This window comes from Phascolarctos cinereus, unplaced genomic scaffold (genome assembly GCF_003287225.1).
Source record: "Phascolarctos cinereus isolate Bilbo 61053 unplaced genomic scaffold, phaCin_HiC Scaffold_4;HRSCAF=312, whole genome shotgun sequence".
Taxonomy (NCBI): Eukaryota; Metazoa; Chordata; class Mammalia; order Diprotodontia; family Phascolarctidae; genus Phascolarctos; species Phascolarctos cinereus.
The window spans coordinates 122,619,161-122,646,590 of record NW_027555847.1 but is presented as its reverse complement, the minus strand read 5'-3'; the positions used below and the strand labels follow the sequence as shown (position 1 = coordinate 122,646,590).

The 27,430-nt window shown below is 35.8% G+C and overlaps 1 protein-coding gene across 1 annotated transcript in view; it reads right to left on the bottom strand.

The window, feature by feature from the left end:
* LOC110221646 (phospholipid-transporting ATPase ABCA3-like) overlaps window positions 1-27,430 on the bottom strand; it is a 207,041-nt gene that overhangs the window by 114,999 nt on the left and 64,612 nt on the right. The window contains exon 11 of the mRNA XM_078152511.1: window positions 12,895-13,024. Coding sequence (XP_078008637.1) covers window positions 12,895-13,024 — 130 coding nt within the window. The remainder of the gene's footprint in view (window positions 1-12,894; window positions 13,025-27,430) is intronic.

Here is a 27,430-nt window from a genome sequence, read left to right as displayed (position 1 = left end):
AAACATTTGAGACATTAAGTTCAAAGTGTCAAACAGGCAGTTATGAGAATCATGAAAATAGAGAAGATTGTTAAAAACAGGGGAGCTGATGTGATCACCAAGTGACTTAATACTGATAGGAAGAGAAGATGGATAGGGGGCATGTCTTGCAGAAAAACCCATAAAAGGAAACTGAGAAGGGGTAGTCAAACAAAGAGGAGGAAAACCTCCTTGGAAGAGAGAGCAGTGTTACAAAAAACCTAGAGAGGGGAGAATACACAGGAGAGAACAAGTAATCAATAGTGTCAAAGGATGCAGAGATATCAAGAAGGGTAAGGACTGAGAAAAGTCTATTACATTTGGTAATTAAGAGATCATTGGTAACTTTAGAGAGAGGAGTTTCAGTTGAATGAATAGGTCAAAAACCAGACTACAGACAATTAAGGAGAGAAAGAGGAAAGGAAGTGAAGGAACCAAATACAGAGGGCTTTGGTAAGGAATTTAGCCATGAAGGGGAAGAGAGATACAAGACAATAACTACAGATGGAAAAATCAGGTGGGTTTTTTTTTTTTATCATTTCTCTTCTTATTTTGGATGCGTTAATTTTGTCTGTGCAGCTTTTCAGTTTCAAGTAATTAAAGTTATCTATTTTAACTTTGGTAATTACCTCTATATTTTGATTGGTTAAGAATACATCCCCTACCCATAGCTGTGAGACACATATGTGATCTATTTCTACTCTAATTTTTTAATATTGTGCTCTTTAATATTAAGGTTCCATACCCATTTAGAATGTATAGTAGACTATGGGGTAAAGTTTTAGTGTAAGCTTAATTTCTGCCAGACTGCTTTCTAGTATTTCCAGCTGGTTTTTAAAAAAAAAATTATTATTATTATTATTATTATTATTATTATTATTATTATTATTATTATTATTATTATTATTATTTTGCTTTTTGGTGAGGCAACTGGGGTTAAGTGACTTGCCCAGGGTCACACAGCTAGTAGGTGTCAAGTGTCGGAGGCTAGATTTGATCTCAGGTCCTCCTGACTCCAAGGCCAGAGCTCTATCCACTGCACCACCCAGCTGCCCCCCCTTTTTTAAAAAATTAAATAAGGCATTTTTTCTTAGGTAGTTTATGTTTTCTACTTTGTTAAGCATTGAGTTGAGTTCTCTTGTTTTTAAATCTCCCTTATTTAATCTTTTCCATTGATCTCTCTCTCTCTCTCTCTCTCTCTGTCTCTTTCTCCCTCCTTACCTCCCTCCCTCTCTCTCATTATTTTAACCAATACCAGATGGTTTCAATGACACCTGTTTCATAACAGAGTTTAAAGTATGGAAGTGCTATTCCCTCTATATCCTTATTTCTTTTCATCATTTCCCTTGATATATTAGATCTTCTGTTTTTCCAAATGAATTTTGTTACAATTTTATGAAGTTCTATAAATTATCCCTTTGGTAATTTGATCAGGATAGTATTAAAACTGCAAGTTAATTTTGGTAACATTGCCATTTTTTGTCATATTGGGATGATTTAGCCATGAGTACTGAACATTCCTCTAGCTATTTAAGTTATTCTTTATTTCTTTAAGGAGCACTTTGTAATTGACTCTACATATCATTTTGTGTGATTTGTTAAGTTTATTCCTAGATTACACATTTTGTATTTGGAATGGGATTTCCCTGTTTTTACTTCTTGTGTTTTGATATTATTATATAGAAATGCTGTTGATTTTTGAGGATTTATTTTGCAACTTCAACTTTGCTGAAGTTTTTAATGAGCATCTTTGCTGATTCCCTAGGATTTTCCAAATAAAACATCATATCATCAGCAAACAGGGATAATGTTATCCTCTTGGTCTATCTTTATTCCTTTAATTTCCTTTTTCTTGTCATTGTTATTGCTAACATTTCTAGAATGGTTCTATCAAATAATAGTGAAGAGAGTGGACATATTTGTATCCTTGCTTCATGACAGTATTTACTGGAAAATGTTTTAGTGTATCCCCATTGAAAAGAATGCTTGCTTTTGGTTTTAGATAAGCTACACCTTTTATGATATTTGAAAAAAAGGCCCCTCTTTGCCCATATTTTGTAGGGTTTTTAGCATTAAAGAGTATTATACTTTGTCACAGGTCTTTTTTGCATCGATTGGGAAATGATCATGTGGTTTTAGATGTTTTGGTTTTTAATTATGTTGATTGTTTTCCTAATGTTAAGCCATTCTTGCATCCTTGATATAAATGCCACTTGGTCATAAGGAATGATTTCTTAGCTAAATTGCTGCAATCAAATTGATAAGATTTCTTTTAAAATTTTTTGTGTTAATATTCATTAATGATATAGGTCTATGATTTTCCTTCTGTGTTTTATGTTTCCCTGGTTTAGGTATTAAGATTCTATCTCATAAAAGGATTCTGGTGGAGTGCTTTCTTTCTCAATTTTTGAAGTATGGGCACTACCTGTTCTTTAAAAGGTTGACAGAATTCTCCCATAAGTCCATCAGGACCAGGGAGTATCTTTTTCCTTTCAAAGATCCTTTACAGGTAGATCTATCTCTTTCTGAGACCAATTTAACCCTTCTTTCTGGTGATCTGATAGTTTGTGTATTTTATATTTTTGAAGGTATGTCTCTTTCTTTTGTTTTCTATTTTTTAAAGCTTATAACTACATGATAGGTTCTAATCACTCTTATTATTTCATCTAGTTTTAGTGCAATTTCAACTTGCTCACTTGCTATTTTATTGATTTGATTTTCTGTTTTCTTTTTAGTCAGATTAGCTAAGGGTTTATCAATTAGTTTTTTCAAAGAACTAGCTTTTAGTTTTATCTTTTCTATGGGAGTTTTTTGGCTTTTAATTTTTTTTTATTTCCCCTTTAATTTTTAATATCTCTTCTTTTGTACTTATTTTAGGTTATTTATTGGGTTTCTAATTTTTCAAATTCTATTAAACCTATTAAATTTCATGCAATCAAAATCATCCATTTTATCTCCTGTTTGATCATAAACTCTTCCCTCATCTGTAGCTCTCACAGGTAAATTTTTCTATGCTCTCCTAATTTTCTTAGGATGTCGTCCTTTATGTCTATATTACGAACCCATATTGACCTTATCTTGGTTTACGGTATGGAACATTGGTCTGTGCCTAGTTTCAGCCAGACTGCTTTCCAGTTTTCCCAGAAGTTTCCCCCCAACCCCAATAGTGAGTACTGGCTCCCAAAGTTTAGATCATTAGCTTTATCAAACACTAGATTATTATGGCCATTTACTACTGTATATATTGCGTACCTAAATGTATTTGCTACTGTATATTGTGTACCTAAATGTATTCCACCGATCCACCACTCTATTCCTTAGCCAATACTAGATTGTTTTGATGATTATCATTTTGTAATAAAGTTTGAAACTTGATACTATTGAGATACATTCCTTCAGTTTGCATTGTTTTCCTTCATATTTTAACCTTTTGCTCTTCCATATGAACTTTGTTATGATTTTTTCTAATTCTATAAAATAATTCTAACAGTTTGATTGGCATGGCACTAAATAAGTAAATTACATAGAGCTGTCATTATGATTATATTGACTCTCCTCTGACTTTCAGGATTTCTATTTTGGTGATTAATTGGGGATTTAAAAATTGTCCTTTTTCTAGCTTTTTTAGTTGCATGCCCAATTCATTGATCTGCTTCTTTCTCTTTTTTATTGATTTAAGAGATTAGAGACATAAAGCTTCCTGTACTGCTTTGGCTGCATTCCACAAATTTTGGTATGTAGTCTCATTGTTGTCATTGTCTTTAATGAAATTGTTGATTATTTCTATGATTTGCTCTCTGACCCACTTCATCCTTTAGGATTAGATTATTCAGTTTCCAATCATTTTTTAATCTATACTTCTAAGGCCCTTTTATTGAATATATTTTTATTGGTGCATTTAATATTTTTGCTTTTCTGCATTTGTTTGTGAGGTTTTTAATGCCCTAATAAATGTGCGATTTTTTGTGAAGCTTTCAGGTACCACTGAGAAAATGTATACTCCTAAAAAAAACAAACAGAAAATGTATACTCCTTTCTACTCCTATTCAATTTTTGCCAGAGATCTATCATATCTAACTTTTCTAAAACTCTATTCATCTCCTTAACTTTGCTATTTATTTTATAGTTAGATTTATCTACTATTTCCTCCTGTAACTCATTTAACTTTTCCTTTAAAAATCGGGATACTATGACATTTAGTGTGTATATTTAGTATTGATATTACTTCATTGTCTATGGTACTTTTTAAAATGTTAAAAATTATCTCTTTTAATTAGTTCTAATTTTGTTTTTGTTTTGTGTGAGATCATGACTGCTATGTCTGTCTTTTTTGCTACAGCTGAAGCATAATAGATTTAGCTCCAGCCCCTTATCTTAACTCTGTGTTTATCTATCTGTTTCAAGTGTATAAACAATATATTGTTGGGTTTTGGTTTCTAATCCATTCTGCTATCCTCTTCCTTTTATGGGTGAGTTCATCCCATTCACAGTTATGATTACTATGCATTTCCCCTCCATCCTATTTTCTTCTGTTTATCCTCTATTTTTACCCTGTTACTTCTCAAAAGTCTATTTTGCTTCTGACCACTGCCTCCCTTAATTCACCCTCCCTCTTATCATCCTCCCCCCTTTCTCTTATCCCCTTCTGCTCCTACTTCCCTGTTGGGTAAGACAGATTTCTATAACCAACTGAATATAAATGTGTGTATTTACACACATACATACACAAACATATATAGTCCTTCCTCTATGATCCAATTCAGATGAGTGAGGTACAAGTGTTGCTAAATTTTAATACTCATTCTCCTCTCCACAGCAAATACTCTTTATTGTATACCTTTTTTATGAGATAATTTCTCCCATTCTTCCTTTCCTTTCCCCCTTCTCCTAGTTCATTCCTCTTTCTCACCCTTCCATTTTTTTGAGATAATCCCAACATGGTTGACTCATATATATGCTGTCTATGTAGACTCCTAACTGCCCTAATAATGGTAAAATTTTTTGAAGATTTTATATATATATATATATATATATATATATATATATATATATGTATATATGTATACACACACACACACACACATATATATATATATATATATATACACACACACACAAAATTTCCCCATTTTGTAATGTCAAAAGTTTAACCTTATTAAGGCTCTTATGATTTCTCTTTCATGTTTACCTTTTTATGCTTCTCTTGAGGCATGTTTGAATGTCAGAATGTCTATTAACCTCTGGGCTTTCATCAGGAATGGTTAAAAATCATCTATTTCATTAAATGACAATTTTTCCTCCTGAAGGATTATATTCAGCTTCACTGAGTAGGTTATTCTTGGTTGTAATCCTAGTTCCTTTGCCATCTAGAGTATCATATTCCAAGCTCTCCAGTCCTTTGTTGTGGTTGCTGTTAAATCTTATGTTATCCTGACTGTGGCTTTATGGTATTAGGTTGTTTTTTTTTTCCATCTGCTTATAATATTTTCTCCTTGACCTATAAGTCTGGAAATTGGATTTTTTTGATCATGGATTTCAGACAGTCCAATAATTCTAAGTTATTGTTCCTCAATCTGTTTTCTGGGTCAGTTATTTTTCTGATGAGATCTTTTCTGTTTTCTTCTATTTTTTCAATCTTTTGACTTTTTAAAAATTGTTTTTTGATGTCTCATGGAGTCATTAGTTTCCACTTGCCCAATTCTAATTTTTAAGGCATTATTTTCTTCAGTGGAGCTTTGTAAATTTTTTTTTTCATTTGGCCAATTTTGCTTTTTTTTTTTAATTGTGAGGCAATTGGGGTTAAGTGACTTGCCAAGGGTCACTCAGCTAGTGTCAAGTGTCTGAGGCCAGATTTGAACTCAGGTCCTCTGGACTCCAAGGCTGGAGCTCTATTTACTGCGCCACCTAGTTGCCCTTCCAATTTTGCTTTTTAAGGAGCTATTTTCATCAATGAAATTTTGTGCCACTTAACCGTTTAACCAATTATGCTTTTTTGAGTTCTTTTCTTCAGTGAGATTTTGTATCTTTTTTACCATTTGGCCAATTCTATTTTTTAACGTGGGTTTTTTTACAGTATTTTTTGGTGCCTCTTTTACCAAGATGTTAATTTTCTTTTCATAATTTTCTTGCATTGCTCTCATATTTCCCTAATCTTCCCTTTACCACTCTTTACTTGATTTTAAAAATAATTTCTTTGCTTTCAATCTCTTTCTTTTTTATCCCTTCCAGGAAATTTGTTGGGCCTGTGTCCAATTTGCATTTTGTTTTGAGGCTTTGCTTGTAGATGTTTTCTACAACATTCTCTTCTTTTGAATTTGTGCCTTGAACCTCCCTGTCACCACAGTAGCCTTTTATGGTCCTTTTATGTTGTTTGCTTATTTTTTCATCCTATTTCTTGACTTTAAACTTTTTGTTAGTGTTAGGTTCTGCTCACACAGCATGGGGGGGGGGTGGTAGAGGGTCACTGGCACAAGCTTCAAGCAATTTTTCACCCCGCTGTTTTCACAGCTAGTTTGGGGGTAGAATTGGAAATATCTGTAAGCTTTCAGTGCCTCCAAGGTGATATGATCTGGGGAGAGGTGTGGTCACTGCTTTCTTGGTCTGTGCTTTAGTCTTTACCCAAGTACAGGCACTGCTCTCTTGTAACCACAAGCACTAGCCCTCCTCTCCACCCTGGGAATTGCCTCCTAGAACTGGCTCATGGCCAATGGAGTTGCCAAACTGTGTCCAGTTCTGCATCCAATGTCAATACAGAGGTCCCCTGTAATCTGTTTCTAATCAATCATCCAACCCTCTTACCTTCTCTGGGTGGGAGTTCCCAAAATTGTTGTTGCTACTGCTGCTACTACTCTTGATTCTAAAGCCCACAGCTGGTGCTGTCTTCCCACTGCACTCCAGGCCAGCCCCTATCCCAGTGTCAGAGACCTCTCCTTTCAACCTCCCAAGTTATCTTGGGCTAGAAAAATGTCTCACCTTAACTGTTCATTGCTATGCCCCTCCAGAATTCTATCTGATTTTTTATTTAATGGTTATTAAAGGGGTTTCATCATTATCATATCTTTTACATACTTATTTAAAGTTGCTTTGAGGGGAATGCTAGGAGAATTTGGCTAAAATGCTCCCTCTACTCTGCCACCTTGGTCCTACTTTCTATCATTCTGAGAATAATTTTTGAAATATGAATACTAACTATTCTTTAAAAGTTTGATAGAATTCTCCTGTCAATCTATCAGGAGCAGAAACTTGTTTCTTTACACCTAGATCTATTTTCTTTTCTGAGCCTGAGTTATTTAAGATCTCTATCTGGTCTTCTGATAGTTCAGGTATTTTATATTTCTGAAGGCATTTCTCCATTTCTTTTGTGTTCTCAATTTTACGAGCATATAACTGTGCATAACATGTTGTGATTATTCTTTTTATTTCTTTGGATTTACTGTGATTTCCCCTTGCTTATTTGTACTTTAAAAGGTATCCATTCCAGACTCTCTGCTCTAGACAGTTTCTGCCACTGTCTTGTAGAGTTTGCCCATGGATTCCCCTTTTCCATCGTGCCTCACTCCTACAACAATGCCAATTATTGCTGGTGTCATGTTCCTGGTTATGCAGCCCACCATTGGTCTATACCACCCCCTGGCTTCCTTTATTTCCCTACTCGCATCAAAATTTCCTCCCTGGATCGATGTTCTCATGCCCCCCCCCAAGTGCCAGTTGCCCCCAAGGGTTCCAACCTTTCCCTTCTATAGCAGACATTTCAAGCATCAAATCCCCCAGACCACACACAATGTAAGGTCTCCATGTCCTTTCACAGACCATCTCTTTTCACCCCTAATAGTATTCATCAACTGAACTCTCTCCCATCATCAAAGTAAGATCATCTTCTTTTCCTCCCCTTTTTCAACCCTCTTTCCCCTCTTCATTCAATCCCTTGTAAGCTCTTCTCTTTCTAAGACCACAGGAGTCATATTCCCCTTATTGCTACACCTTGATTTGACCTTGGCCCATTACACATTCTTTTCTCTCTCCCTGTCCTCTTCCCCTTTTTCATGTATCCCTCCATGTCGTAACAGTCCTGTACTGATTTTCCTATATGCAGAACATCATTAGTTTCTGTTCACAGTGCCTCCTCTGCTTCTTCACTGTTAAATCTATAGGATTTCTGCTTCCACTCTTATCTTCTCATGTAAATTTAGAAAGACATCTCTTACTGATTTCTCTGCTGTCACAGTTGCTGTCCTTGGCTGCTGCATTTATTCATTCCTCTTGCATTTCTGTTGTTTGGAGTATTTGAGAAGCAAATAATCTCTTCAGTTCTGGTTTGCTTTTAAAAAAAGTTTATTACTGAACATTCACATCTGTTTTTCATGTATGGTTAAGTGTAGGTTTTCAGGATAGAGTCACCCTGGGCTGCATTCTGAGCCCTTCAGAACACATAATTCCATGTCCTCACTTTCTACTGGGTACAAAATAGTCTTACATTATTCACATTTCCTTTCCTTTGTATTTGAAGGTCTTTCTTCTGATCACTTGTAGAACTTCTTGTTTCTTAATTGAATTGTTAAATTTAACCACTATGTAGCTTAGAGTTTGCATCTTTGGGATTCTTTTTTTTTCCTGGCAACAATCTCATGAACTCTTCCCATTGGTATTTCTTTTTCTATGTTCAAAAGTTTTGAGCAGTTCTCTTCTACTATTTCCTTCATCATAGTGTTGAAGGTTTTTGCCCTATGTTCTCCTAGGAGACCTATCATCCTTAGGTTGTCTCTACACATCATTTGAGATCAATATATTTTGCTTGTATAGTAATCATGTTTTCTTTCAATCTTGTGTTTTGCTTTTCTTCTTCTAGATTATCTTTCATTAACATTTGTATTTGTAATATTTGTATTTCCAAACTATTGCTTTCTCTTTTGTTTCTTTAGCAAGGCTTGCCATTGCTTTTAAACCATCTCTTTTTAAAAAACATCTCTTTTTAACCTCTCAGGAATGGTGTGTGGTCATTCCATGCTCTCCTCACATTCCAGAGGGTCCTCTGTCTCATCAAGACTTGAATGATTTTCCTTTGTTTTACAATATTTAATTATGAATGCTCAAACTCATTTACTAGATCTGGAGGTACATTTTCTTCTGTTGTTACTGTTTTCCTTATTGTTTTATGTGCTCATGTTCAAGACCTTTGAGTTTCTTTATCCTTAAATCTTTGGCAATTTCAGACTCCTCCCTGCCTCCCTTCACTTTCCAATTCTGTCCCCTCTGTGGTTCTTTTGAGGGCTGGATCTCAAAAAATGGCACATCCTCCTCCCATGCTGGGTAATTTAAAGTTTACCAGCCTAGGTCTCTGTTCCAACTGACTTTTTGGGTTCTCAGAACTGGCCCCAATTGGATGCTGTGCTCTTTCCCTCAAACTAGAGTGTTGCACAGCTCTCCCTCATAGCCTCCATACACACAATGTCCTGTCCCAGTGGCTCTCCCTCAATGTATTAGTTCTTTCATCTGGCACTGGCAGTTTTGAGCTTTGCAGTGCTGGTACTATGGAATTGTGGCCTCCAGAAGGCCTTTTCTCTTAAAGGGCTATAGCCATACTGACTCTCTGTCATCTCCAGGACACATTTCCATGGCTTGGAACCAATGTCCCATAGCACTGCAAAGATGGAGGGGGAACCAGGCTGTAGGTATGGGTTTTGTTGTAAGCTTGTGTCATGTGGGATCTGCTAGTTAGCCTCATTGCCAGTATTGTAGGAGGTGGTAGAAAGGTTCTAAGTGAGCTCAAAGTCAATGAGCTTCAGTTCATGGGTTTTTTTTTTAACCTTTTGGAAGCTGAAGCTCCTAGACCTTGGAGATAGTTGAAGTTGCTTTATCTTTGGGGCATGATTTTTGTTTTTGAGAGGTTTGAGAGGTACTGAAGAATCAGAAAAGGTGTCATCTTCCATCTTCTTATTCATATAATCTGGAATAATAATATAGTATTGAAAAGGAGGACATATGCTAAAATGATCATATTGGGTGGTTCTTTGATTTGCTTCCATCCCATCCTGCACAGCCATCACTAAGGGAAGAAATCATCATAGAGAAACCATTCACCTTCTTTATCATTACAGGAAACCACTGCTGACCAAATGACACCAAAAGTCATATAGAGACAAGTGCCCTACAAGTGGAAAGATCTCCTAGACTACTGGTCCTGCTTCTACCACAGTCCTTACATACATCATACAAATTAACAGCAACAAACAGGGAGGGCAAGCCAGCCCATCTTAAACAGTAAGGCACTCTGAAGGAGAGTCATGAGGCAGCAAATACTAGGCAAGGCAAGTCAAACCACTACTAACATCATAATAACCATCTTCTAAGACACTAAGAGACAGACAATTCAGGACCTTAAACTAACAGCCTTGGAAATAGTATTGTTTCTAGCCCAGGGCCCTCAGCCATCCTAGAGGAAGCAACACCTACAGAGAGGCAGACTGGCAACCTCTCCAGTAGGTGAAGACCCAGAAAAGACAAAAAAGTGATAGGGGAAAGATTCAAGATGGAGAAAAAGGCTTATCTACAAATAATTGATAGGTTATTTAAGGGGATACCTGTCAGAGTTTATCTGAATGATAATGCCTATGAGGAAGTCTCGTTAATATATATCATGCCCACTCAGACCAGACACTTGACACTTACTAGCTGTGTGACCCTGGGCAAGTCATTTAATCCCAATTGCCTCACCAAAAAAAAAAATCAATATATACCATGCCTAAGCATTATATGGGGGACCACAATGTAAAATTCTGTCAAAATTCAATATAATAAATTTCCATTAAGAACCCATAAATATTCATTTTTTCTCCAAGCTAGAAAGAAGACTAAATGACTTGTCCAACGTCACACACACAGATGGTTCAGTAAAAACAATGACTTGCTTGAGCTCTCCCCCAAATCCCTCCAAATACCTGTTGAAAAATTACAAATTCTCGAGCAGCAGAACCACAAAAGGAGAGAGTGAAATAAATTTCCAGACCAAAACAATCTGTATAGTTGATGGGAAAGGTCTGTTGCAATGAAGGAGAGGAGCACAGTTCAGTGTGGGCTGAGCCAGGAAAAATGGGGCTGGCAAACCCAGACAGGCCTCAGGGAACTGAATCACTGGCAGCTGTGGTGGTTTCCAGACTTCTCAACCCACAAACACCAAAGACAACTTAGAGAGTCAGTGGGAAGTTCTGTCTGGGTGAGAGAGGAGCATGGTCCAGCCCTGACACAGCCTGGGTACGACGGCTGTGGCTTCTCTCTTGGCCCACAGACAGTGGAGGGGATAAAGTGGCTGATCAGAGAGGGATTGCAGGGATCTCTTTGCTGGCACTGAGGCAGGCTTCTCTTGATTTGCCTGTGTTTGGATCTGGGTTGCAGTCCTGGGGCCAGGAGGAGTGCTAGTGTGGTGGACCTTGTGGCAGCAGTGGATAAAGAATCTTCCTCACAGTTCCAAGGCAGAGAAGAGTGCTTGTGGTCATTCATAGACCACAGCCCAGGCCAGGAAAGGAGCAAACACCTCTTCTTTGATCACACCACTTTGGAAAAGAAGTATCTCTGAAAAAATATGCATAAAATCCCTGAAGCTTAGGATAGTACACCCTCCACACTAGAAGCAGAGTCCTACCTTAACAAAGAGTTAAAAAGTTAAGTAATTGGCTGAGAAGGTGAGCAAACATCAGAAAAAACTCAGACTACAGAATATTACTTTGGTAACAAAGAAGATCAAAACATACAATCAGAAGACAACAAAATCAAAGCTCCTACATCCAAAGCCTCCAAGAAAAATATGAAGTGCTCTCAGGCCATGGAAGAGCTCAAAAAGGAATCTGAAAAGCAAATAAGAGAAGTAGAGGGAAAACTGGGAAGAGAAATGAGAGGGATGCAAGAAAATCATGAAAAACAAGTCAACAGCTTGCTAAAGGAGATCCAAAAAAATACTGAAGAAAATAACACCTTAAGAAATACAGTAGACCAAATGGCAAAAGAGGTCCATAAAGCCAATGAAGAGAAGAATGCCTTAAAAAGCAGAATTGGCCAAATGGAAAAGGAGGTACAAAAGCTCACTGAAGAAAATAATTCCTTAAAAATTAGCATGGGGCAGCTAGGTGGTACAGTGGATAGAGCACTGGCCTTGGAGTCAGTTGGTCCTGAGTTCAAATCCGGCCTCAGACATAGAACATGCATTAGCTATGTGACCCTGGGCAAGTCACTTAACCCCAACTGCCTCACCCCCCCAAAAAAAAATTAGCATGGAGCAAATGGAAGCTAATGACTCTATAAAAAAATCAAGAAATCATAACCAAAATAATGAAAAAATAGAAGACAATGTGAAATATCTCATTGGAAAAGCAACTGACCTGGAAAATAGATCCAGGAGAGATAATTTAAAAATAAATGGACTAGGGGCAGCTAGGTGGCACAGTGGATAGAGCTCTGGCCTTGCAGTCAGGAGGACCTGAGTTCAATCTGGCCTCAGACACTTGACACTTACTAGCTTAGTGACCATGGGCAAGTCACTTAATCCCAATTGTCTCACCAAAAAGCAAAATAAACCAAATAAATAAATAAACTACCTGAAAACCATGATCAGGAAAAAAAAAAGAACCTAAACATCATCTTTCAAGAAATTATCAAGGTCACACCACAGAAAATGCAAATGCAGGATCTGAATTCACGTCATCTGATTCTATAGTCAACATTCTTTCTACATTTGATAAACGCTGAGATGGAAACAACCCAATTGAGAGAAAGAAGGAGAAGGCACGATCATGCGGTGCTCAGGAACAATTTTCTTTAGATCCTAAAAATGTGAATTCTTGTCCAAAGTTAACCATCTTCTCAAATGGGCTGTTCTTGAAAGCATACCTGTGAGTATGGATAGGGTAGTAGTCTTCCCTGCTCCATTATGTCCTAGAAGAACAGTGATTTGCCCCTCATAAAAGTTCAGATTCAGGTTTCTAATGGCTTCTTTTCTCTTTTTCCCCATCATAAAAGTCTGTGGAAAAAGTAAGCAGAGTAACCACGTACAATTCTTATATTTCTAAAGAATTTTACAACAGAGTAATCAGCCAATAGCAACTAGCTTTCCCTAAAAGATCGTATTACATCATCCAACTTAGAAGGGGAAATTCAGATTTAACAAAAACTTTTACTTAGCAATAAAAAGTGGGGTAAAATTGAATAGAAAACCGATTTCAAAGTTTTTTGAAGTGATATTCAAATTAATTAGTAGAACGCACAGTGCTTTCATTGTCATCGTAATTTTATGATGGGATATTCAACGGAGAAGGGATACTTATAAAGTTTCTATTATGTGTAAGGCACTGGGGATATAAAAATAGGCACAATATAGGGTGTCCCCAAAGTCTTAGTGCAGTTTTGAGCTACGAATATTTTCATTAAGCTTTCATAGTTCAAAACTACACTATGATTTTAAGGGCACCCTATATTAGACCCTTTTGCAAACCAATGAGGGGAGAGAGATGAGGGCACAAATAAATATGACACAAAGACAAATGTTAAAAGTGCAAGAAAGAGTTCCAAGAAAATACTATGAGAAAATTGAGGAGGAAGAAATCAGTTCAGTAGGAGAGAAGGAAATCTTAAGCTCAGCTTCATTGGAGGAAGGAAGGAAGGAAGGAAGGAAGGAAGGAAGGAAGGAAAGAAGGAAGGAAGGAAGGAAGGAAGGGAGAAATAAAGGGAATGAAGAAGTGAAGTGACTTGTCCGAGATCACAGAGCTAGTAAGGGTCCATATTTGATTTACATTGTACAATGAGCACCTTTTTGTTCCTGGCTTTGTGGAGAACCTCTAGATGTCAACTATGACATAAGCTATAATTAAATTGTCCCTGGGACTACAGAGTTAAGGATTTAATAAGACTGAATACGAAAACAGGGAGCCTACGTTCCTCTCATTAGAATCTAGGTACTCTAGGACTTAACCAAGTCCAAACTGCGTAACTTTGGTATAGAACAATAAGTGAAGGTAGTACCTCCAGCCCGTGTAGGTACAGTTCCTCGTGGTTATATTAGGAAAATGGGGAATCACTAAACATTTTAAGTAGAGGAGGGGCCTAACCAGAGGGATATATTAGAAAAAATTTTCAGGCAGACATGAAAAGGATAGATTGAGAAGGATATATAATGGAGGGAAGAAGAACAATTAGGAGACCACTACAACAATACAGATGAAAAGAATGAAGGTTTAGACTAGTGTGGTAGCATAAGAATGGACAGTGAATGACTGATTCATGATATATGATAGAAGTAGAATTTTTAAAACTTGGAAATTGAATAAATGTATGGAGAAAAAAGAGGGAAAAGTAAAAAAAATGACTGAAGTTACAAGCCTGGATAGTTGGGAAAATAGTGGTAATTTCTAGAAGGGATAGGATTTCTTTAAGGGGAAAAGATGAGTTTATTTTTGGATACTGACTTTGAATTCCAGGATGGAATAAAAGACAAAGCAGATAAAAATGAGAAGTCTGTGGAGAGTATTTGGAGAGTTAACAAAAAGTAGAAATTAATCCAGAAAGCTAGAAATTAATATAAATATATGATTGTATAGAGTAAAGATTAAAAAGATTAAGAGTTGGAAAGGAAATGAAATAGAAAAGAGAACATATGCTTTCCCCTGAAAAAAATTCAGGCAAAAAGGACCACACCACTTAGCATATGATTTATATGTTGTCTTTAATAAACTAATCAACAATAGTATCTACTGAGGCTAACAATGTGCCAAGAATAGTTCTTGTTGTTGTAGGACAGAGGTATCAAACATGCAACACTTTCAAATGAAGGGAGAACCAGATTAAAATGTAACTGGGAAACATTTACAAAAGTAAATAAAAATACAACTGTATACAGATAATGTTAATGTGTGGCTTTCTGATTAAATATGCGGTTACAAGTCTACAGTTTACATCAAGTTTACGGCCTCCCCTTTCCATTTGAGTTTTACACTACTGTTGTAGGGTACACACAAAAAAATATAACACATGGTCACTTTGCTCAAGAAGCTTAGAGAATCTAACTGGGGAGCCAAGGCATGCATTCATAGAATATTTTGGGGACTACACTTCAAGGACCTCTGATTTTGTTGCTGTGGGTTCACCATCTTATATCATAACCTTCCCAAAACTTAATAGATTTTCTTAAAGAGTTGCTGAGACCAAAAAAGATATCACCCCACTGCCAACTGGATGATAAACCTCTCTAAATTTAGGTAGGCTGGTTCTTGAACAAAAGGTATAGTGCATCATTGTGCCCACCCAGAAAACTAGCTTGGTAGAAGCTACAACAGGTTGTGTTCCACCAGTATAGATTTCAATAACCCAGGTTATTTCTACACCACAATTAGCAAACCATAAAATGCAGGTTCAAAATAAGTATGCAGGTTTGAAATAAGTATGCCAAGAATGAAAGAAATCAATGGAGGAGGAGAAATTCAATAAAACTTCCTTAAGGGGATGGGTAAGAGAGAGAGAGACAGAGAGAGACAGAGACACACAGAAAGAGAGACAGAGAAAATAAAAATGGAGTCACATTCTAGGAAAATGAAATAACATAAGCAAAGGAACGTTAGAGAAGAATGGAATGTTAAGGAAGAAAGGCCTGACTGTAATTTATGCCTAATACACTCAGGTGCATTAAGGAAAATGGGATTATGCTATGGAAGCCCTTTCAAAGACAGGGGAAATGGTGTAACAGAGTAAACAGAGAACCAAAAGTTATTTCCGAAGACCCCTCAACAAAAATGTTTAAATATCAAAGTGGGCATTTTCCAGGCTGTTTATCTTGCCTAGAATTCTCTCCTTTCTCATCCCCATCCTGAGTTCCTTGGCTTCCCTTCAAGTCCCACTAAAATCTCATGTTCTATAAGAAGTCTTTCCAGTCTCATGTAATTTCCCCCAATTTATGCTGTATATACCTTCTTTGTACATAGTTGTTTGTATGTTGTTGACCCCATTAGAATTTTAACTTCTTGAGAGCAGGTACTGTACTTTGTTTTTGTTTGACTTTTCTTTGTATCCCAAGTACTTAGCATATAATATGCTGGGCATATAGTCAGCATTTAATAAATGCTAGCTGACTTGGAGAGGAGTCTGTCTTGGCAAGAAGAAGGGTTACCTCAATATGAGATAAAAGAAAAGGAGGAGATAATGGAGGAAGACTTCTGAGTGATAAAGAAAAAGGGAGAAGAGGGAGCTCTTGGTGAATTGCCTGATTTTTTTCAGTGAAATGAGGTGAGGTCCTTGGCTGAAAGGTTGGGGCTGGGAGGGTGTTGCCGAAGGCTTGCTATTTGGAATAACTACTCTGGTGGGTGGGATAGCAAATCAATGAGGGGCGTATAAAAGGACTGCAATGCTACAGTATGGGTCCAGTTAGATTATGTAGCATGAATTGTAGTGCACCCGATCAGCACAGTTCCTAAGCACTTAAAGAAAAAGCTAACCAAATGAGAGAAAGCACTAGAATGTAAAACAATAATTATTGAGGATTTCAATAAGTACTTTTTAGACCTAAACAAAATTAGTGGAAACAAACTATCGATCCAAACAGAATATTAGAAAAAATAGTTATGATAGAATATTAGTGAAAAATTAACGGTATTCCTAAGAAGTATACATATCTTTCAGCTTTGCATGGTGTCTTTGCAAAACCCAACCATGTGTTAGGGTATAAAGAACTCAAACAAACGTCAAAAGGCAGAAATATCGAAAGCATTTATAGACCTTTACAGATCATAACATGATAAAATCTGTAATAAAAAGGGAAAGTTAAAGAAAGTATTCACACGAAATGAAGACTAACTAATATAATCTCAATGAAACAATAAATAATTGTATCAAAGAAAATTATAACAATGAAATAACATATCAAAACTAAAGGATATAGCCAAAGTAGTCCTTAGTAGAAATGTACATCTCTGAATACTAGTCATCTCCTGAAACACCATAAGGAAAATAAGAGGTCAATGAACTGAGCGTACAACTAAAAGAAACCCAGAAAAACAACAAACAGCTCTCAAATAAACACAAAATAGAAATTCTGAAAATCAAATAAGCGATAAGTATTTTTAAAATGTTAGGGCTAGTTTTTTAAAAGACAAACAAAATATGCAAACCATTAACTAATTTGATTTTAAAAAGAAAAAGGAAAGTGAAAGCATCAAAACAAAAAATGGAAAAAGTACATATATAACAAATGAAGAGGAAATAAAATTTAAAAAAAACACTACATGCCCTATATATAACAATATATATTATGTGCCAATATAACTGGCAACCTAAAATAAAATACATGCATATTTTCAAGTAATTTGTATGTTTCCTAATTAGCAAAAACCTGCCTTCTCTCCTTTCTACTCAATCCCCTAATTGAAAAAGGAAGAAAAAAACAAAACTCTTGTTACAAACATGTACAGTCAAGCAAAACCAATTTCCAATTGGCCATGTCCAAAAAAGTATGTCTCAACTCTGCAGTCATAAGTCTTTCACCTCTATATCAAGAGTTGGATAGCATGTTTCACCATTAATCCACTGGAATCATAGTTGGTCATTTCACTGATCAAAGTTCCTAAGTCTTTCAAAGTTGTCTTTACAGTTATTGTTGTCATTGTTTAAATTGTTCTCCTGGTTCTGTTCCTTTCACCAGTGCATATAAAAGTCTTCCTAGATTTATCAGAAACTATTCCTTTCATTATTTCTTATAGCACAATAATATTCCATCACATTTATAAACTGATTACCTTCTTACTTTCCAATTCTTTGCCACTTAAAAGAGCTACGAATGATTTTATATGTCCTTAGTTAAGCATCTGTTTTGTTTAGGACCAATCCTTCCTTTAATATTACTTCCTTCTAATTCCCCTTCACCATTTTCCTTCTTATTTCCCTTTTGAAATATATTTCAGTAACCAACTCTATATGTGTTTCTGTGTGTGCATGCACTCTTCCTTCCTTTAAGCAGTTCAAATGAGAGTAAGATTCAAGTACTCCCTCTTTCCTCCTTGTTTGTATAAACTTCTCTTCCTACACCCCAATTATGTTCTATAATTGCCCCTAATCTTCCTCAGCCTTGACCCCAGTGTATTCGTCTTTCCCTTCTTTTCCTTTGATTATATATGTTTGTAAGAGGGGTATGTTTTTCTTTCTTTATCAATTGGGGATGACGAAGATTAGTAGAGAAGGCAGATTTTTGTTGAAAAACTAACGTTTAAAAAACAAGTATTTTCTTTTCAAGATAGATAAAACATTTATGAGGTATTCATTATGTTCTAGGTATTGCACCAAGCTCTGGGGATACAAATACAAGCTGGGAAGACAGTCCTTGCTTTCAAGGAACTTACATTCTAATGAAACAAAAATACATAATGGGAAGCTGGGTGAGGGTGATGAGGAGATGGCTAGGAATGGTGTGGAGGCTTGGTTCTGAACAAGATTTGGCTAAAGTTCATCCATCAGAGCCAGCTACCCAGGGGCAGAGTCCAAGATTTCAATAGTTGGGAGATGATGTGAAGAATGCAAGTATCTGACTAATGGTCGGGAAATGGCATGGAGGCCCAATATGGGACAAGATGGAATCAATATCATTCTTTGTAATGTTATTTAGTGCTGACCATATCTAGGGCCTACCAATTTAAAAAAAAAGAATTATACAATAACTAGCATTTATATAGTGCCATAAGGTTTGCAAAGTGCTTTACAAGTAATATCTCATTTAATATTCACAACAACCCTGGGAAGTGGGTGCTAGTATTATCCCCATTATATCAGGAAACTGAGGCAGACAAAGATTAAGTGACTTGCCCAAGGTCACATAGCTAGTAAGTGTCTGAGGCCAGATTTGAACTTGAGTCTTTCTGAATCCATATCCAATGTTCTTTCCACTGTGCCAGCCTAGCTGCCTATAATTGTTTATGAAGGAACTGTTCATGATATAGATGTATGAGTCTTCTTTACAATCTACAAATTTTGGCCTCTCTCATTTTTCTCCTAAACCATACTTTCCCATATATTTTTCCCCATCCCATCTTTTTCCTACATTTACAATGAAGTCACAAAGTATCTGAACTTACGTTGATTTGATTTAGATGAATGCATCAAGAATAATTTGATAGAACTCATAGAATTTCTCTACTAATTAATCCTCAGCAACCAATATTGGTGCATTAAGTTACATTTATTTTCATAGTGGTCTTTTAAAAATAATATCACTAGTACTGCAATAAGTGATGGACCAAATGTCTGATAAAATGTTTTTTAAGCTTTTAAGCATATGACAAAACTCACTCCCTCATGTCTTTTTTTTCTTTTACTAATAGCATTTTATTTTTTCCAATTACATATAAAGACAACTTTCAACATGCATATTTGAAAGATTTTGAGTTCCATTTTTTTCTCCCTCTCTCCCTTTCCTCACCCTGCCTCAAGATGGCAAGCAATCTGATACAGGTTATATGTGTGCAATCATGTAAAACATATTTCCACATTAGTTATGTTGTGAAAAAAGAAACAGAGCAAAAGGAAAAAACCATGAGAAGAAAAAAACAAAAAAGTGAAAATACTATGCTTTGATCTGCATTTATATTCCATCAGTTCTTTCTCTAGATGTGGACAGTATTTTCCATTATGAGTCTTTTGGAATTGTCTTGGATCATTGTACTGCTGAGAAGAGCTAATCATAGCTGATAATCACACAATGTTACTCTTTCTGTGAACAATGTTCTCCTGCTTCTGCTCACTTCACTCAGCATCAGTTCACTTAAGTCTTTCCAGGTTTTTCTGAAATCTGCCTGCTCATTATTTCTTGTAGCACGGTAGTATTTCATTATATTCATATACCATAACTTGTTCAGCCATTCCCCAATTGATGGGCATCCCTTCAATTTCCAATTCTTTGTCACCACAAAAGAGCTGTTATAAATATTTTTGTACATGTAGGTCCTTTCCCCTTTTTCATGGTCTCTTTGGGATATAGACCTAATAGTGGCATTGCTGGATTAAAGGATATGCAGAGTTTGATTGCCCTTTAGGCATAGTTCCATACTGTTCTCCAGAATAGTTGAATCAGTACACAACTCCCCCCCAAACGCATTAGTGTTCCCCTTTTCCCATATCTTCTCCAACATTCATCATTTTCCTTTTCTGTCATATTACCCAATCTGATAGTTGTGAGGTGGTACCTCAGAATTGTTTTAATTTGCATTTCTCTAATCAATAGTGATTTAGAGTATTTTTTCATTTGAATATAGATTTCTTCATCTGAAAACTGCCTGTTCATCTTCTTTGACCATTTATCAATTGGGGTATGACTTGTATTCTTATGAATCTGAATCAGTCAACTATATATTTGAGAAATGAATTCCTTATCAGAGACACTTGCTATAAAAATTGTTTCCTATCTTTCTGCTGTCCTTCTAATCTTGGTTGTATTGCTTTTGTTTGTGCAAAAACTTTTTAGTTTAATATAATCAAAATGATCCACTTTGCATTTCATAACACTCTTTATCTCTTGTTTGGACATAAATTCTTTCCTACTCCACAGATCTGACAAGTAAACTATTCCTTGCTCTTCTAATTTGTTTGCAATGTCATCCTTTATGTCTAAACCATGTACCCATTTTGACCTTGTCTTTGTATGTAGTGTGAGATGTTGGTCTATACCTATAATATTCTCCAGTTTTCCCAGCAGTTTTTGTCAAATAATGAATTCTTTTCCCAAGCTGGAATCTTGGGTTTATCGAACAGTAAATTGCTGTAGTCATTTACTACTGTCTTGTGTTTGTAATCTACATCAGTGATCCACCACTCTATTTCTTAGCTAGTACTAAATAATTTAAATGAATGGTACATTATAATATAATTTTAAATCTGGTACAGCTAAGCCATCTTCTCTTGTATTTTTTTTGCATTAATTCCCTTGATATTCTTGACCTTTTCTTCCAGATGAATTGTTATTTTTTTCTAGCTCTATAAAATAATTTTTGGTAGCTTGCTTGACATGGCACTAAATAAGTAAATTAATATAGGTAGAATTTTAATTTTTATTATATTAGCTCAACCTACTCATAATTTTTCCAATTATTTAGATCTGACTTTATTTTGGGAAAAGTGTTTTGTAATTGTGCTCATATAGTTCCTGGGTTTCTCTTGGCAGAGAGACTCCCAGAATTTTATACTGTCTACAGTTATTTTAAATGGAATTTCTCTATGTCTTGCTGCTGGTCTTTCTTGGTAATACATAGAAATGCTGTTGATTTGTGTGGGTTTATTTTATATCCTGCAACTCTGCTAACATTAATTATTTCAACTAGTTTTTTAGTTGATTCTCTAGGATTATCTAAGTATACCATCATATCATCTGCAAAGAGTGACAGTTTTGTTTTCTCATTGCCCTTTCTAATTTCTCCACTTTCTTTAGCTAACATTTCTAGTACAATATTGAATGATGGTGGTAATAATAGTCATGCCTATTTCACACTCCTTGTCAATATTTTATTTAAAGTTTTTGCATCAATATTCATTATGGAAATTTGGCCTCCAACTTTCTCTGTTTTGGCTCTTTGTGGTTTAGGTATAACCATGATATCTGTGTCACAAAAGGAATTTTATAGAACTCCTTCTTCACCAATTTTCCTGAATAGTTTGTATAGTATTATAGTTTGTATAGTATTAGAATTAATTTTTCTTTAAATGTGTGATAGAATTCACTTGTAACTACATCTGGCCCTGGGGATTATTTTTTAGGGACTTCATTGATGTCTTGTTCAATTTCTTTTTTCTTTGGTGAGGCAATTGGGGTTAAGTGACTTGCCCAGAGTCACATATCTAGTAAGTGTTATGTGTCTGAGGCCAGATTTGAACTCAGGTCGTCCTGACTTCAGGGCTGGCGCTCTATCCACTCACTGCACCACCTAGTTGCCCCCCAATTTCTTTTTTTCTAAAATGGGTTAAGTATTTATTTCCTCTTCTGTTATTCTGAGTAATTCATATTTTTATAAATATTCATCTATTTCACTTAGATTGTTAGATTTATTGGCATATAATTAGGCAGAATAGCTCCCAATTACTGATTTAATTTCCTCTTCATTGGTGGTAAATTTACCCTTTTCACTTTTGATACTGGTGATTTAGTTTACTTCTTTTTTTTTTTAAATCAAATTAACCAAAGGTTTATCTATTTTATTGTTCCCCCCAAAAAAACCCGAGTTCTTAGTTTTATTTATAGTTCAATAGTTTTCTTACTTTCAATCATATTACCCTCTCCTTTGACTTTCAGGATTCCAATTTGGTATTTAATTAGGGATTTTTAATTCATTCTTTCTCTAGCTTTTTTAGTTACATGCCCAATTCATTGATATCCTCTTTCTCTATTTTATTCATGTAAGCATTTAGAGATACAAAATTTCTCCTAAGTACTGCTTTGGCTGCATCCTATAAATTTTGGTATGTTGCCTCATTATTGTCATTCTCTTTAATGAAATTATTGTTTTTATGATCTTTTGTTTGACTCACTTATTCTGTAGGATCAGATGATGTTTCCAATCAATTTTTAATCTATCTTTCCATGGCCCTTTATCAAATGTAATTTTTATTGCATCATTATCTGAAAAGAACGTATTTAATATTTCTGATTTTCTAAATTTGACTGTGAAGTTTTTATGCTCTAAAACAAGGTCATTTTGTGTAGGTTCCATATACCTCTGAGAAAAAGGTATATTCCTTTCTATCCCATTCAATTTTCTCCAGAGGTCTATCACATCTAACTTTTCTAAAATTCTATTCACCTCCTTAACTTCTTTCTTGTTTATTTTGTGGTGAGATTTATCTAGTTCTGAGAAAGGAAGGTTGAAATCCTCCACTAGAATAGTTTTACTATTTCCTACTCTAATTCATTAACTTCTCCTTTAGAAATTTGTATGCTAAATACTATTTGGTGCATATGTTTTAATATTTTTATTACTTCATTGTCTATGGTACCTTTTAGCAAGATGTAGGTTCCTTCCTCCTTTCTTTTAATTAGATCTATTTTGGCATTTTATTTGACTGAGATCAAGATTGCTACTCCTGCTTCTTTTTTTTCTTACACTTTAGCTGAGGCATAATATCCTCTGCTCCAGCCTTCTACCTTTACTCTGTGTATGTGTTGCTGCTTCAAATATGTTTCTTGCAAACAACATATTGTAGGATTCTGGTTTTTAATCCACTCTGCTCTTTGCTTCTATTTTATGGGAGAGTTCATCGCATTCAGATTCACAGTTATGATTACTATGTATTTTCCTCCATCCTATTTTCCCCCTTTATACTTTTCTCTCTTTCCTTTCACTCTGTCCCTCCTCACCAATGTTTTGCTTCTGACTACTGCCTTCCTCAATCTGCCCTCCTTTCTAACACTGCCCCCCTTTTCTTTTCCCCTTCCCCTCCTAATTCCCTATAGAGTAAGACAGATATCTATACCCAACTGTAAGTGAACAGTATTACTTCTTTGAGCCAAATTTGATGAGAGTAAAGGTCAAAAAATGTTCACCCCTCTCCCTTCTTCCCCTCTACTGAAATAGGTCTTTTGGGTCTCTTCATGTGATACAATTTACCCCAGTCTGCCTTCCCCTTCCATCTTCTCCCAGTACAATCCTTTTTTCACCCCTTAATTATTTTTTATTCCATCACATCAAAATCAACTTATACCCACACATTCTGTCTATGAATATTCTTTCTAATTGCCCTAATGGAGATACAGTTCTTAAGAGTCACAAGTATCATCTTCCCATGCAGTAATGTAAATAGTTTAACCTTAGGGAATAACAATTTTTTTCTTTCCTGTTTTACCTCTTTATATCTCTACCTGCTATTACTTTGTACATGGTACATTTCACTTTGCATTAGCCCATGCTAGTCTTTCCAGGTCTTTCTGAGAGCATTCTACTCATCATTTCTTATAGCACAATAGCATTCCATCATAATCACATTCTACAATTTGTTCAGCCATTCCCCAATCAATGGGCATCCCCTCAATTTCTAATTCTTTACCTCTCAGAAAAGAATGGCTATAAATATTTTTGTACATATATATCCATTTTTTTTTATCTCTTTCGGAATAGAGACCTGGCAGTGGCACCACTAGGTCAAAGGGCATGCATGGTTTTGTAGCCCTTTGGGCATAATTCCAAACTGCTCTACATAATGGCTGAATCAATTCACAATTCTGCCGACAGCGCATTAATGTCTCATTTTTCTCCATCCCTTCCAACATCCATCGCTTACCTTTTCTGTCCTATTAGAAAATCTAACAGGTATGAGATAGTACCTCAGAATTGTTTCAATTTGCACTTCTCCAATCTAATAGTGAATTAGAAATTTTTTTAAATATGGCTATAGATAGCTTTGATTACCTCATATAAAAACTGATTATATCTTTTGATCACTTATCATTCAGGGAATGGCTTTTGTTTTTATAGATTTGACTCAGTTCTCTACATGAGAAATGAGATCTTTATCAGAAAACCTTGTTTCAAATTTTTTTCAATTACTGTATTTCCCTCCATCATCTTCCTCCCACCTCCTATTATTCTTTCTCTCCTTTCACTCTGTCCTTCCTCAAAAATGTTTTGCTTCTGACCATCCCCTCCCCAAATCTGCCCTTCCTTCTATCACTTTCCTCCTCTCTTATCCCCTTCCCCTCCTACTTTCCTGTAGGGTAAGACATATTTCTGTACTCAATTGAGTGTTTATGTTATTCCCTCTATGAGTCAATTTTGATGAGAGTAAGGTTCCCTCACTCCCGCTTCTTCCCCTCCACTGTAAAAGCTTTTTCTTGCCTTTTTTATATGAAATAATTTACCATATTTTATCTCTCCCTTTCTCTTTTTCTCAGTAGATTCCTCTCTCAGCCTTAATTTTATTTTTTAGATATCATCCCTTCATATTCAACTCATACCTATGCCCTCTGTCTATACGTACTCCTTCTAACTACTCTAATAATGAGAAAGGTCTTATGAGTTAGAAATATCATCTTCCACTGATTACAAATATCATCTTCCTATGTTGATAGATTCTTGATGTCTCATAGAGTCATTTGCTTCCACTTGCCCAATTATATAGTTTTAACACATTATTTTCTTTTCATTTGGCCAATTCTACTTTTTAAGAAGTTGTTTTCTTTTTCCAAGCTGCTGACTCTTTTTTCATGATTCTTTCACATCACTCCCATTTCTTTTTCCAATTTTTCTTCTAATCTCTATTATTTGATTTTTATAATCCTTTTTGACTTTTTCCAAGAGGACTTTTTTGAGACCAATTCATATGCCTCTTTTTTATTTATCAATTAATTTTATTCTCTATGAAGAGCATACTTTAAAAAAGCATAAGAAATATGAGGATAAATACAAATAATTTGTCTTCTCATGTGTGAACACAACTTGAGTCTAGAGTTAATCTTATTTGGTTTTTAACTTTGCTCTCTTTTTTAAAAAATATTTTATTAATTAATTCATTTTTAGCTTTTAAATTCACTTCCACAAGATCTTGATTTACAAATTTTCTCCTAATCTCTCCCCTCCCCCCACCCCAAGGCAGCATGCATTCTGAATACCCCTTCCTCAAATCTGCCCTCCCTTCTATCACCACCCCCCTTCTCTTAGCCCCTTCCCCTTCTATTTTCCTGTAAGGCAGGATAGATTTCTATACTCCATTGCCTGTGTATCTTATTTCCCAGCTGCATGGAGAAAAAATTTTTAACATTTGTTTTTAAAACTTTGAGTTCCAAATTCTCTCCCTTCCTCCCTCCTTACTCACCCTCATCGAGAAGGCAAGCAGTTTGACATAGGTTATACATGTGTAGTCATGCAAAACACTTCCATCATATTCATGTTGTGAAAGACTATGTTTCCCTCTGTCCTATCCTGCCCCCCACTTATTCTATTCTCTGTCTCTCCTCAAAAGTGCTTCTGATTATCCCCTCACCTAATCTGTCCTCCCTTCTATAACCTCTCCCTCTCTTATCCCCTTCCCCCCTACTTTCCTGTAGGATAAGCTAGATTTCCATACCAAATTGAGTGAGTATGTTATTCTCTCCTTAAGCCAAATCCAATGAGAGTAAAGTTCACTCATTCCTTCTCACCTCCCCCCCTCCACTTCCCCTCCACTATAAAACCTTTTCTTGTCTCTTTTATGTGAGATAATTTACCCCATTCTACCTTTCCCTTTCTCCTCCCAGTATAACCCTCTCTCACCCTTAATTTTATTCTCCAGATATCAACCCACTCATCTTCAACTCACCCTATGCCCTCTATCTATCTATCTATCTATCTATCTATCTATCTATCTATCTATCTACATACATATAATTTTTTCCCTCCAACTAACCTAATACTGACAAAAGTCTCATGAGTTACAAATATCATCTTTCCATGCAGGAATGTAAACAGTTCAACCTTAAAAAGTCCCCTATGATTTCTCTTTCCTGTCTACCTCTTCATGTTTCTCTTGAGTCTTGTATTTGAAAGTCAAATTTTCTAGTTAGCTCTGGTCTTTTAATCAAGAATGCTCGAAAGACCTCTATTTCATTGAAAATCCATTTGCTGTGAGCTCTCTCTTTTCTACACTTCTCTTATCACTCAGAATCCTTCTGCATTCTTCCCTCCTTTACCTCTGTCTCACATTATGAGGTAGCCTCATTCCTTTCCAAGACTACTTTTTCAAATTATCTTATTCCATCTGTGTCCTTTAATAGACTGCTCCCTCTGTCATCCCTATTTGTTCACTTATTTTGATCTTTCCCTGTACATTGGCTCATTTCCTACTACCTACAAAATCATACTCATATCTCCCCTGTCCTTAAAAAACCTCACTTGATCCTGCCAACCCCACTAACTACTGTCCTAAATCTCTTCTGCTGTCTGTATCTAAACTCCACAAAAATGCCATCTCCAATAGGTGCCTTCACTTTCTCTCCTCTACTTACAATGTGGCATATGACCTTATTATTCCATTGAAACTGCTCTCTCCAAAGTTATTAATCATTTCTTAGTTGCCAGATCTAATGGCCTTTTTGTCATCTTCTTTCTCCTTAATCTCTCTGCACCCTTTAAAATGGCTAACCACCCTCTCTTCTTTGATACTCTCTTCTCTCCATGTTTTTCCTGGTTTTCATTCCCGGTTTTCTTCCTACCTATCTGATCACTCCTTCTCTCCTGCTAGATCCTCCTCTAGCTCATAGTCTCTAAGTTTAGGTATCCCTCAAGGTTCTGTCCTGGGCCCCTCTTCTTTTCTCCCTCCATACTACTTTACTTAAAAAGCAGTGACTTGCTTGAGCTCTCCCTCAAACCCTTCTAAATACCTGTAAAAAATGGCTCTAAAAATACTACTTTACTTGGTGATCTTATCAGCTACGATGGATTTA